General features: G+C 41.0%; 1 protein-coding gene across 1 annotated transcript in view; it reads left to right on the top strand.

The window, feature by feature from the left end:
• The window catches only part of LOC105390646 (sodium-independent sulfate anion transporter), a 28469-nt gene extending 17576 nt beyond the window's left edge, over nucleotides 1-10893 (top strand). Inside the window, exons 4-13 of the mRNA XM_048626822.1 lie at nucleotides 1113-1252; nucleotides 1655-1735; nucleotides 3849-4012; nucleotides 4522-4676; nucleotides 5248-5409; nucleotides 5784-5896; nucleotides 6350-6523; nucleotides 7422-7572; nucleotides 7969-8142; nucleotides 10439-10893. Coding sequence (XP_048482779.1) covers nucleotides 1113-1252; nucleotides 1655-1735; nucleotides 3849-4012; nucleotides 4522-4676; nucleotides 5248-5409; nucleotides 5784-5896; nucleotides 6350-6523; nucleotides 7422-7572; nucleotides 7969-8142; nucleotides 10439-10626 — 1502 coding nt within the window. The 3' untranslated portion in view covers nucleotides 10627-10893. The remainder of the gene's footprint in view (nucleotides 1-1112; nucleotides 1253-1654; nucleotides 1736-3848; nucleotides 4013-4521; nucleotides 4677-5247; nucleotides 5410-5783; nucleotides 5897-6349; nucleotides 6524-7421; nucleotides 7573-7968; nucleotides 8143-10438) is intronic.
• The last annotated feature ends 2526 nt before the right edge of the window (nucleotides 10894-13419 follow it).

Below are 13419 nucleotides of genomic sequence, written 5' to 3'. Positions count from 1 at the left end.
AACGCTGCGGCAATTGGACTTTAGTGCACGGACAATATCTATTTGTTGAATGTATGAACCGTATTTCCGTGGAAAAGTTCTAATTTTATAATAGAAGGCATCATTTAGATATGTGGTGTGAGACGACAGTCATTACAATAACTAATACATAACTGTTTATGTAACTGTATCGACATAACGTGATACGACACGTGGGAGCAATAGGATAGATTACATTATAAGTTCAATAGTCACAACAAACATACCTTTTAAGTTACCTTAAAAGCTAAACCAGTTTGTTTTGGCCGCCCTTGTATCACAATGTACCTACTAATGCGGTTTTCAAATGGCGAAGATATGCAAATAATTGTAACTGTTTTCCAAGGAACTATCCAATTCAACATCGTCTGACCATTGAATGCTGCTGATATTTGCCTACAACTTAACCCTAGTATAGCTGGAACAATACCGACAATGCAACGTCTAACTATTGAGCCTTTTGATGGTATTGTCTATTATTGTGGACTAGTTGCCGCAATACAGGGCAGTGTTTGAATTGCAAAATGGTGGCGATTGTGTGTCCGGCGGAGATGTTTGTTTGTAGACAGTCAATTGTTTGTTTACTTGTCGCCATTTACCCGGCTCGGTGTTTACGTCTTCGGGATCCGTTGGTAATGCTAACGTATTTCGGAGAAACTTAGATACCTCGCATCCATAGAATAGTCTAGCTTTTAATTTAAATCAAAGACTAAACAAACACAATTCATACTTTTTCTCGGAATTTTAGTGGTCTAATTTTCCCTATAAAGCGTAGGTATTAACAATCAATATTAAAAATACAGCTGCATTATGGAGTTTCTCTGTATCTAGGTACTGAAGTTATTGACCAGGCGGGTCACTCTTTAAATCTGCGAGCGAACAATCGGCACGCTTAATACAACGAAACGAGTTGTGGTTGGCGCTGTAGTTTGCTTTTTCAGAAGCTTCAGATCGCTGCGCTTACCAAGGCTCTATATCGTTGTGTTAAGCATACCGATTGCGTGACAATTCACTTTCGTTCGTTAGTCGATTTAGACAGTGACCCCACATTCACTTTTACCACCCATTTCACCAACACCTCCCCATTCTTCCAGGTGTCCTCATAGACTTCATATCGGTCCCGGTGACGGTGGGCTTCACGTCGGCGACGTCGGTGATCATCGCAGTGTCGCAGCTCAAGGGACTGCTGGGACTCAAGTTCAAGTCTGGCGGGTTCTTGGACACTGTCAAGAAGGTGAGGGTTGTAGTGTGAATGTGTCTTTACTACCATCATCATTCATCAGACATGTGATGATCACTGCAATCGTTGTTAAAATAGAGATTGTATAGGTGATTTTTCTGAAATATTATTATCCAAACATGATTACTGATAAATCTGAAGCGTTTTCCCAAAGACGTAACGTACCGTACCGTAAAAATTAACCTTTTTTTCGTTCTTTTTTCGAACCAACCTAGCTTATAATTTTTTTATAGTTATGCAATGTGTAAGTAATCTAAAAAATGAATATTTTCCACGATATGTTTTTTAATAGATCATATGATTTAGTTTGTCCCTCTTTCCGTGCTCAAGAATTAGCTTCTCTACCGCCTGTGGTTCTTGTCACTTGAATTAGAGAATACTGTTTGTTTGTTTCAGGTCATAGTAAACATTCCCAACGCTAAATTGGCGGACAGCTCTCTGGGCATTTCGTGCATCATCATCTTGTTGTTAATGCGGGTAAGTCGCTAATAATACACTAATTATACTTACGTAATTATTCACTCAAACAATACACAATGTACGTATGGCACTGGCAATTAATACCTTAGAATAATGATACCTGGTGACACCCGCAATGACGCAATGCAAGTTACAAAGAGATTATGGAGGAAAATTAGCCTAATAAACTTTGCGGAACTGATTTTGATAAAATATTCTCAACCAGTCAATGCCGAAATAAAATAAAAACCACTTTGAATCAGTACAATACATAGGCGAATGTTACAAATCGTCTTCATATTTAACTGTGTGCTGAAATTCTGTGTACTTACATTATTGTACAGTTATATAAATACCTGGCAGTCTTGCATGAGAGGGAACCACATTCATCTTTTTTTTGTTTGCAATAATATAGTATAAATAGTATAATACAATAACCATGACACTGTAGTTTTAAGGCATATATCAGTATTTTTTGTCTACGATTACTTGTCCAGTTGTTCTCGATATTTCCACATAATTTCTCAGTAACAAATTAATATGTTAAAATGCACAGTAAATATATTATTATGGATTTAACCTGAAAATATCGTATTCACTTCCGGTATAACTAATTAACAGCTGCAATCTACAGATATTATAAAGCAATTTGATGGAAGTAGATACAGCTGTTTCCTGTTAACTGTAATAAAATGAATAGATATTTAAGGCACACATGATTTTACAGTAAGTACCTACCTATTATTGCATTCTGGTGAATTGAGTACATGGGTACTTACGTCAAAGAAAATGTCCTTGGAGAAAAAGTATCTAAACTTAAAATATGGGAGGTGTTATGAGTTTGTAGCTATTTTCCGTCCGTAGTTCCGAAACAGACAGACCAATTTAATTGCCTTAATGAAACAAATACAATCGGGGTGATTCATAGCTCTATTTTGTGAAAATCTATCCAACTGTTCAAATATTATTTTATAGTGTCATTTGGAAATTCACGTGACTTTTTAGTAGGTATGAAGTTATGTAGTAAGTATGTAGCTATGTAGATGCTACAACAGTTGTTCATTATGACGAGCTGAGTTACCCCTTATGCGTCAATTCACACGTACCACAACCACACCACGTCGCACCGACATAATGTGGTCAAGCTGTGGTTACGTGTGAATAGTGTGACAGCGGCTTTTTGCAGTTGCGTTGTGGCAGCGACAAAATGTCGATGTGGTTGTGTTGTCGCTGTCGTTGCGATGTGGTAGCCACGTGGTCGTATGCATTTAATAGGGAGAGGAGGTGGCCGCGGTGCCGCCGCCGCGTGGCAGCGTTGCCGACGCGATGTGGTTGCGATGTGGTTGCGATGTGGTCGTATTACACAGGTGGTCGATGACAACGGCAAAATGTGGATTATTCATTTTCAATACAAAATATACGCCCGACCACACGGCTTCGTTGTGGTGTGGTTGTGGCTGTGGTGTGGTTGTGGTACGTCTGAATTGACCCTAAGTTGTTTGAAAAGTGATTTAGTAAACATAGGGTCAATTCAGACGTACCACAACCACACCACAGCCACAACCACACAACCACGCCGTGTGGTCGGGCGTATATTTTGTATTGAAAATGAATAATCCAATTCACACGTGCCACATTTTGCCACATCGCAACCACATCGCGTCGGCAACGCCGCCACGCGGCGGCGGCACCGCGGCCACCTCCTCTCCCTATTAAATGCACACGACCACGTGGTTACCACATCGCAATGACAGCGACAACACAACCACATCGACATTTTGTCGCTGCCACAACGCAACTGCAAAAAGCCGCTGTCACACTATTCACACGTAACCACAGCTTGACCACATTATGTCGCTGCGACGTGGTGTGGTTGTGGTACGTGTGAATTGACGCTTATATTCATCCACTAATATAATATGCGCGTAATAGTATAACTTTGTATGAATGCTAGTGGCTTTTTACGGGTAAAGGGCTAAATAAATATTGATGAAATTTGGTACGTACATAGCTGACACGCAGGGCTAACATAGGATACTTTCCCAGAATTCCCACGGGAAAACTTAATTAAGACGAACACAGTTTGCGGACAAAAGTACGGCAGTATTACATAACCTTGTTTCCTCCTCAGAAAATGAAAGACCTGAAGCTGCCAGCCAGTCAGAAGGGCCTGAAGAAGACGCTCTGGCTACTCTCCACTTCTCGCAACGCCATCATTGTGATCTTGTGCTCTCTGAGCGCGTACCTGTTGGAAACCGAAGCCGGGACGCCGTTCCAGCTGACAGGCGCTGTCAGGTTTGTTTATCGACCATATAATATGGACCATTCCTCCATAGTATAGTAATAGTATTGACCAGTTGACTACCATAAACCTAAGAAGGTCTTGTCTTTCTGTTTTTCCTCTACAAACAAATTTGCTCAGAGCTTGAGTTGCGTACGGGATATTGTTTGGAAATGAAATCATCATCACCCTAAAGGAGGTTTGAGGCTTTCTCCGGGTGCGCTACTACACTCTGTCCTGGGCCTTCCTCATCCAGCCTCTACCTTCTACCTGTCTAAAGTCTTCGGTCCAGAGAACCGACAGGGTTCACACGCTACTCTAGCACAGGTTTCATCATCAGTTAATAACTAGGTATTATCGACTTCTTCCATTACTGATTATATAATTAGATGCTTAAGTTTTTAATCTGAAACACAGGAATAACTCTGTTATTTTCTATTTCAGAGCAGTATTTCACCTACCTTTAGCATTAAGAGTTTTGCTATTGTAAAAATACTGTAATATTGTTATATTCTTATTACAGAGCCGGCCTCCCGCCCCTCCAACCGCCGCCCTTCACCACCACCATCGGGGATAGGAACGTGACGTTTATAGAGATGTGCTCAGACCTGGGCTCGTCTATTGTGCTGGTGCCGATTATTGGAGTGCTGGGCAACGTGGCCATTGCTAAGGCTTTCGGTGAGTTATAAGGCTTTATTATGTACCTATATCAGCTGTAGTTACAATCGGCCTAGTACAGGTTTAATAGTTTATATAAAAAATAAAAATTATAAAAATTTACATTTTCTCGCATACAAAGTGGCGACTCTAGTGAAAACTGTCATGAAAGTTTTGATAATAATGTAAGAAACCTAAACTTTTTCGTTTTCTCAAAATGCGATAACCCGTACAAGGCCCAGGGGATTGTATGACGGTTCTCTTCCGTAAACGATTGTTGGATGATGATAAGAATATCGTTATCATTATCCACAAATTATTACTGAATAAAAAAGACTACGTTGCGTACAAGACACCTTTGCTCCGCTAGGATTGGAGATGTTGGGTAAAGCGCGAATGGAATGTATCCAAACCGCTCGAGGAAATGTGTAGGTTATGTTACAATTTCTCTGTTACGGTCATGACGCGAATACTCTATGAATACTCCTCCTTATCATGCGTTCAAAAACGTTCCTATTTTAAATTTGTGATGAATATCTGAATATCAATTATGAAACATTTAAATGAATGTTAGTATTATTTATCTTTCCAGCCAGCGGCGAGTCAGTAGACGCGACGCAAGAGTTGCTAACGTTATCCCTGGCCAACATACTGGGGTCCTTCGTGAGCGCGATGCCCATCACTGGCTCCTTCTCAAGGAGTGCTGTGAATCATGCTAGCGGGGTCGCCACGCAGATGGGGAGCGTGTTTACTGGTAATTGTACCTTATATCTATATTTATTTATTTATTTAATACTTTTTTGCTATCTATAGTGTTAAGGCTAAGGTTTAGTTTGCATAAGTAGTTCGCTACGTATAAAAAAAAGTTTTATACATCAGAAGACACATCTGAAACTTAGCTGACCAGATTTAATCCAATTAAGATGGGTGCTCAATACCATCATCAAACCAACCTTCCTTGACCACCTATCACCTGACATAGTTACAGTCAAGGACTTCGTAAAGTCCATGGTTACAGTTATCTGTTTTTCTTACCTTACTGCAAAAGTCTACAGTGAAATCAATGAAATAAAATTGTGAATCAATAATTATTTATTTGTTTTTCAAAATGGTATTTTCTTCTTCCAGGCATTTTAGTGCTACTGGCGCTGAGTCTGCTGACCCCGTACTTCTACTACATTCCCAAGGCGTCTCTGGCGTCAGTCGTGATATGTGCTGTGATATTTATGATAGAATATGAGGTAAGGAAAAACTATATATATTTTTATACAATTGATAATTATGTATTTAATCGATAGTAATGCAAGTTTGATTTTATTAAGAGCGATGCCACACGGGCGTAGCGTACCGTAGCTTCACTGCAATGATTAAAATGCAATCTTAGATAATGCAGTCAATCCAATGCCAATTTTGTTGAGATTAGCTATTTGCGCAGGAGTGGATTATCTATACAGTGCTGTAACTGTACCCCACTTATGTTTACTGTACAGTCAGCCTGTTAGTTTGACAATCTACGAAAATGAATTATTATTACCTAACTATAAAGCTGACCAAACAAACATTGAAACCCCCCTAACTGTAACCCACTTAGGTATGTTTACTGTACAGTCAGCTTGTTAGTTTGACAATCTACGAAATCGAAAATTAATTATTACCTACTTATGAAGCTAACCGTACCACTATTTCTTCCGCAGGTAGTAAAGCCGATGTGGCGCTCGCGGCGCGCGGACCTGGTGCCCGCCTTCGCCACCTTCGCCACGTGTCTACTAGTGGGGGTCGAGCTGGGTATACTGGCGGGGGTGGCCATCAATGTGCTGTTGCTGTTGTACCCGAGTGCTCGGCCGCAGATGGACGCCGAGATTGTTACTGTGAGTACTAGGTATAGTGCTGTCTAAAAGTTCCGCGAGACGGACTGATGGTGACAAGATGGCTGTTTGACGCCAGCGTACCTCCTGGTGTTATATCTACATAGAATGGAGTACGCACCGCATGGCGAAAACATCTCCCTTCCACTCGCAGATATACCATATGAGAAAGCGTGACGTCAGAAACTCGCATCGCGCTGATAATTAGGTACTCTGAACGACTTTAGTGAAGTAAACAAAGAACGCATCAGTGGCTGTGTAGTAAAGACCTGGTGCCCGCATTCGCCACCTTCGCCACGTGTCTACTAGTGGGGGTCGAGCTCGGTATACTGGCGGGGGTTGCTATCAATGTGCTGTTGCTTTTGTACCCGAGTGCCCGGCCGCAGATGGACGCGGAGATCGTTACTGTGAGTACATATTGAGACGCAGATTGTTATTGTGAGTACTATAGTGCTGTCCAAATACTATAGGTTTATCCAGACAGACCGTGAAGACTGCTGTCCACAGGACACCGACGCGACGCCAGCGTATGGGCTCACACACATAAACCCGATGCGACGTCACGTAACGTCTCCTTCGCATACCCAGAAGGGCTAGCACGGGGCACAAGACGCGCACTTCAAAACGTGACATAAGTTTTGCATCGCACTCAGTCACATCGCACGGCCTCGAGAGCGAGTTTGACGGAGAACTTTGCGTTCTGCGTGGTAACCCTTCAGGTGATTAATGACAGAGAGCGAGAAAGTGAAACGACGCCACATTGTATCGTATTTATGTGTGGGAGCCCTTCCACGGGGTGTTAGGTTTTTGTAAGCAGTAATCCAAAGCTGGCTCTAAACCAGAGCTATGTTGTAGATGCTAACTATCTAAATTCTAAAGCTTTGACTGTCATTTGTTCCAGAATGCGTCCGGCTTAAATTACCTGCTGGTGACAGTGGGAAATAGCCTCTATTTCCCCGGCGTAGAGTACATTCGCCAGTTCGTGGAGCGAGCGGCCAAGAAGCAGGGCGGCTGTAGCATGCCCGTGGTTATAGACTGTCGATATGTTCTGGGTAAGTTTTATAGTTTTTCTATTTTAAATAATAAATTTACATGAAAGTAAGGAAAGATAGAAAAAGAAAACATAATCTGGCTTTAATCAAATCTTGCCAGAAACCACTTCGTAATCCCAAATCATCCGCGTAATAGATGAGTACAGTACTTATGTCATTGCGTTACACAATGTATTAGCATCTCGTCTCAGGCACCAGTGTCCGCCTAAGGCCAAATACGCCACTAAAGATCGTAATATTAAGCAATGTGAAACTTAGTTTCGGTGCCAGAATGCTACCTGCTTATCTCTAACGTATACAGACCCACCAGAGATGTTTTCAATTATTTTTTTAAATTTAAAGACTAATAAAATTATTTTTTTAATGAACTCATTTTTCCCTACCATCTCTCCCCAGGCGCAGACTTCACCGCCGCCAAAGGTCTCTGCGCGCTCTCCTCCTCGCTCCTGTCCCGGGGGCAGCCGCTAGTGCTGCTGGCGCCGCGGGACAGCGTGGCCGCCGTGTTCCGCGGCGCCGGCGCGCGCGTGGCCGTCGTGCGCGCCGTGGGGCAGCTGCACCATGCGCTGCAAGGTAATGTAGAGCTATCTAGGGTGGAAGGGGTTATGGTTTAAAATTGCGGTAGTTCACTCTAGATCGAATGATATAATAATATATAATAGAGTAATCGGGACGCTTCGATACCTCGATATCAAAAAGCGACCGAGAGGCATAAGTTATTGAACCAAAATGGCGGACGCATGAATAGCGCTCTTTCATTCAAGAACGAATGATAATAGAGAACGAATGATACTAGAGAACGAATGATACTAGAGAACGAATAATACTAGAGAACGAATGATACTAGAGAACGAATGATACTAGAGAACGAATGATACTAGAGAACGAATGAAACTAGAGAACGAATAGTGACCGAGTAGCATAGAGGTCGCTCAAGCTTGACGCTAGTGAACCAAAATGCCGTCGCATTTGAACGAATAAGAGCGCAAGAGGGGGCGGGAGAGACTTCACCGCCGCCCAGGGTCTCCTCCTCGCTCCTGTCCCGCGGACAGCCGCTGGTGCTGCTGGCGCCGCGGGACAGCGTGGCCGCCGTGTTCCGCGGCGCCGGCGCGCGCGTGGCCGTCGTGCGCGGCGTGGGGCAGCTGCACCACGCGCTGCAAGGTAATGTGGAGTTAGTCTGGAATTGCGCTCTTTCTTTAATTTAAGAACGAATAGTGTCCGAGTAGCTTAAAGGTCACTCAAGCTTGACACTAGTGAACCAAAATGGCGGACGCGTATACGAATAAACGAGTGATAAGACAGCAACGGAAGCGAATGATATACAATAGAGTATTCGGGGCGCTTCGATACCTCGATAGACAAAAAGCGACCGAGAGGCATAAGTAATTGAACCAAAATGGCGGACGCATGAATAGCGCTCTTTCATTCAAGAACGAATGATAATAGAATGATATAGAATAGAGTAATTGGGACGCTTCGATACCTCGATAGACAAAAAGCGACCGAGAGGCATAAGTAATTGAACCAAAATGGCGGACGCATGAATAGCGCTCTTTCATTCAAGAACGAATGATAATAGAATGATATAGAATAGAGTAATTGGGACGCTTCGATACCTCGATAGATAAAAAGCGAACGAGAGGCATAAGTAATTGAACCAAAATGGCGGACGCATGAATAGCGCTCTTTCATTCAAGAACGAATGATAATAGAATGATATAGAATAGAGTAATTGGGACGCTTCGATACCTCGATAGACAAAAAGCGAACGAGAGGCATAAGTTATTAAACCAAAATGGCGGACGCATGAATAGCGCTCTTTCAATCAAGAACGAATGATAATATAGAGAACGAATTATAATAGAGAACGAATGATAATAGAGAACGAATGATAATAGAGAACGAATAGTGACCGAGCCGCATAGAGGTCGCTCAAGCTTGACGCTAGTGAACCAAAACGGCGGACGCATGAACGAATAAGAGCGCAAGAGGGAGCGGGAGAGACTTCACAGCCGCCCAGGGTCTCCTCCTCGCTGCTATCCCGGGGGCAGCCGCTAGTGCTGCTGGCGCCGCGGGACAGCGTGGCCGCCGTGTTCCGCGGCGCCGGCGCGCGCGTGGCCGTCGTGCGTGGCGTGGCCCAGCTGCACCACGCACTGCAAGGTAATATAGAGCTATCTAGGGTGGGTTATGGTTTAAAATTGCGGTAGTTCACTCTAGATCGAATGATATATATATAGCGACCGAGAGGCATAAGTAATTGAACCAAAATGGCGGACGCATGAATAGCGCTCTTTCATTCAAGAACGAATGATAATAGAATGATATAGAATAGAGTAATTGGGACGCTTCGATACCTCGATAGACAAAAAGCGAACGAGAGGCATAAGTAATTGAACCAAAATGGCGGACGCATGAATAGCGCTCTTTCATTCAAGAACGAATGATAATAGAGAACGAATAGTGACCGAGTAGCATAGAGGTCCCTCAAGCTTGAGGGTAGTGAACCAAAATGGCAGACGCATATACGAATGATAAGACAGCAACGGAACACACATGTGACATACGTTACGGTGCAATATTGCGGTAGTTCACTCTAGATCCAATGGTATTAGAGCAATCAGGACGAATAGCGACGAAGTTAATGCGAAGTTACAGTGTAAGGAGTTACCATAGCGTATCAAGCAGATAGATCGCAGGACCGGTGGCAGCTGGCAGCAGAAGTGGCTGTAAAAAAATTTGATAACAAGAAATAAAAATACGTTTTAATAAGTAGGTAGATGGCGCCACCGGCTATTAAAAATATTTTAGTGTAATAAAATGTATAGTGAACCTGTAACTTAAGTACTTATGTAATTTTTCTTCTTTACAGATCTCACCGGACAAATACCGTTGCCTGTGATAAACGGCAACGGCACCCAGGTGGTGACCCCGCCTCCTTCGTACAACACTCTGCAGATGGAAGATGACAGCATAGAGGTCGTCATACCCGAAGACTCAAACTCCTCTCCGCTACTGACCACTAACAATAGTCTGAGCAAGGAGGTTCGTGATACGTGACCCGATACTTTAATGTAGATAGGATTTTCAAATTTCGAATATGCGTGCCGTGACGATTGATCCCAGTTTGAGTGATATGTGAAAACGTTACCGTTGTTAATGAGTACAAGATGCTATTATAAGGTTGTGGATTTTTTATTATTAACAAAACTACGACTGAAAAACTTAGAAATTTTAAAGGCAGTCTAATGCAAAATATATATGCGGGTTCCCAAAAAGTTACCGACATCTTCCTTTTCCTCTTACATGTCATTTAAAGTGCTTCATTAGTCTCTCTTATGTAAAAAAAAACGAAAAAAACATACTTCCACACTGGGAGATTTTCCAGTAGTTCCAAAATCGACCAATAGATGGCATTCGGCCTGTCGTTTTTAGTAGTGAGCTACATTCTTCTGAGGAAACGGAGATGACAAATGTCATTATAGTGCCACAAACTTATCTGTTCCGGTGAGAGCGAACTAAATTGGTCCATATAATCTATGTCAATATGAAATTCATTAGTACAGTAAGTAATGAGGTATGGACCAATTTAGTTCGCTCTCACCGGAACAGATAAGTTTGTGGCACTATATCTATTTGTTTCCACTGCAATGACATAAACCGGACCCAAGTAATGAATATGTTCGACACTTGTTTTATAGTGATATCATACATCATAGCTATTTCTTCAAAAGTATTATGTCTCCTCAAGATTATCAAAGTTATAACAAAGAATTCAAAAGCATCAATCTCTTCAGGAGGGGGACAATAGAAATACTCAAGCTTATGTGCACATCGCCCTAAAGTGTTAAACACAAGAACTAGTTTACCAAAGTTCTCAAGCCCGGTGTAGAAATGAACAAATTTATCTTTGCCTTTGTAATGGTGGATACTAAAAACTATAGGTTTGTGCTGACATATCTTGTTTCTCAATATTATTCAATAATCTATCTTCGATGACTTTTGATGATGGTATTGCTAATTCTTCTGCAATATCAATTTCTAAGGAAATGTGTTCTGGCGTACCATCATTTGAAGAATTATCAAGGTCTGAGTTTTCAAAGTTCATGAGTAAAGGGTCTTCATTGGAGGAACATGAAAAAATGTTATTATATGGTTGCTATTCTACAAATGCAACTGGAGGAGCTGTAAATTATAATTTTTGTAAGTAAGTATATATACTTAGGTACTTAACATAATGAGCGTGTATTGTCTAGCATATAACTGAATGGTCTGATGGGAGCTATATACAAAGTTAAGTTACAAGATAGTTATAAGTAAGTAAATAATATGTGCTTACTTCTTCCATAGGTTTTTTTTTGGGTTGGGTCTTCTTTAGTCATTTTGATTGAATAATCCCAAAAAAATACACTTGGAACAGCTTCTTTGTTTAGCATTTTCCTTGATTTACCTATAAAATAAAATGCCTCAGGTTTAGTTAAAGATAATAATTATTAAAAAGTTTGTTTTAGTTACCTACCTACTGAATGAGCAAGAATAAGTAAGTAGTATTACCTAAGAGGTAGTCTGATGGTTTGAAGTGGCCGGGGCATATTCTTGAATGCTTTTTTAAGTTTAATCCAGGCTTTAATTCTTTTAATGCTTCCATCCATTTTGCCCGTCTTGTTTCGTTTTGTGGAATTTTGTGCACCCCCCTTTCTCTACAGTAAGCTACAATACAACACGACGACATATCTACTATAAATGCTATTCAGAGAGTCGGAAAACTTTAGTTTTGTGGTGTGGGTAGAGAAAACTAAGTACCCACCTACTAATGTCTGCTCTACCATAGAGAAATCATTACTTCCAACGTGCCTCAGAATAATTATGATACTTACACACGGCGGTCGCGCCTCGGACATGGACAGAGGATGCAGATGATCTCAACTAGTTCACACTTAATATTATGTATAACTACATATAACAGCAATTTATTATTATTAGTTTGCACGTTCTCAACAAATACCAGTTATGCTACGAAATCATTTGTATTTGGCAATATTTGCCTAATAGGCCACTTGTAGGCAAACTATTTAATCATAGTATTATTCTGTGGAATAAACATGGATTTTTGTACTGGCTGAAAGGACTCGAATCCATGCCGGCTATAAAAAAATATGCAGTCCTGTTCAGTATGAAGATTTACTAGCGCCATCTATTGTCGGGTTTTGTCTATGGACGTTGTCTATGGTTGAAAACCTCCCCTTGGTCAAGGATAAAAAATTACATATCAAGAGCAAAGTGCAGCAGACTTATCGAATCTAGCACTGATTTAGTTTTTTATATCAAATCAAAGCTGGGCCAAACAACCATAACTTTAGGTAGTAAGCAACTAATTTAACTTATAAACTACTTAAGAAATACCTTATGGTATTATTATATAGTATGCAAATGGTATAGTGATTAAATATATTTTGAATATATTGTATTCCCAGTAGTTAACCAAAGATCTGAATATACTTTGAGATCCACACAACATACATGGATCTCTTGCTCTAAATACAAATGACAATATTTATACCTATCTACTATAATTTAATGCTGAGTCAGAAAATATAAAAAAGCTTGACGAAGGGTCTCTAGATCCTAAAAAAAACTAACATCAGTTTTTTTTGTGAGGGTGTTTCCCGTCGATTTTTTTTGTCTATCTTTTGAGACAATGTATTATTGTGATAAGTGTAACCACAATTTATAACTATATGATTAATTAAACAGTGTACCACATTATAAGCAAGAGAAGCATTTACCCGATTACTTGGAAGACCCAGTGAAAAAAAACAATTTTAAAGTACTTACGAACACATAGATGTTTGA

Source organism: Plutella xylostella, chromosome 17 (assembly GCF_932276165.1).
Source record: "Plutella xylostella chromosome 17, ilPluXylo3.1, whole genome shotgun sequence".
NCBI lineage: Eukaryota > Metazoa > Arthropoda > Insecta > Lepidoptera > Plutellidae > Plutella > Plutella xylostella.
The sequence above is the reverse complement of the archived record's forward strand: the minus strand, read 5'-3'. Positions and strand labels throughout refer to the sequence as shown.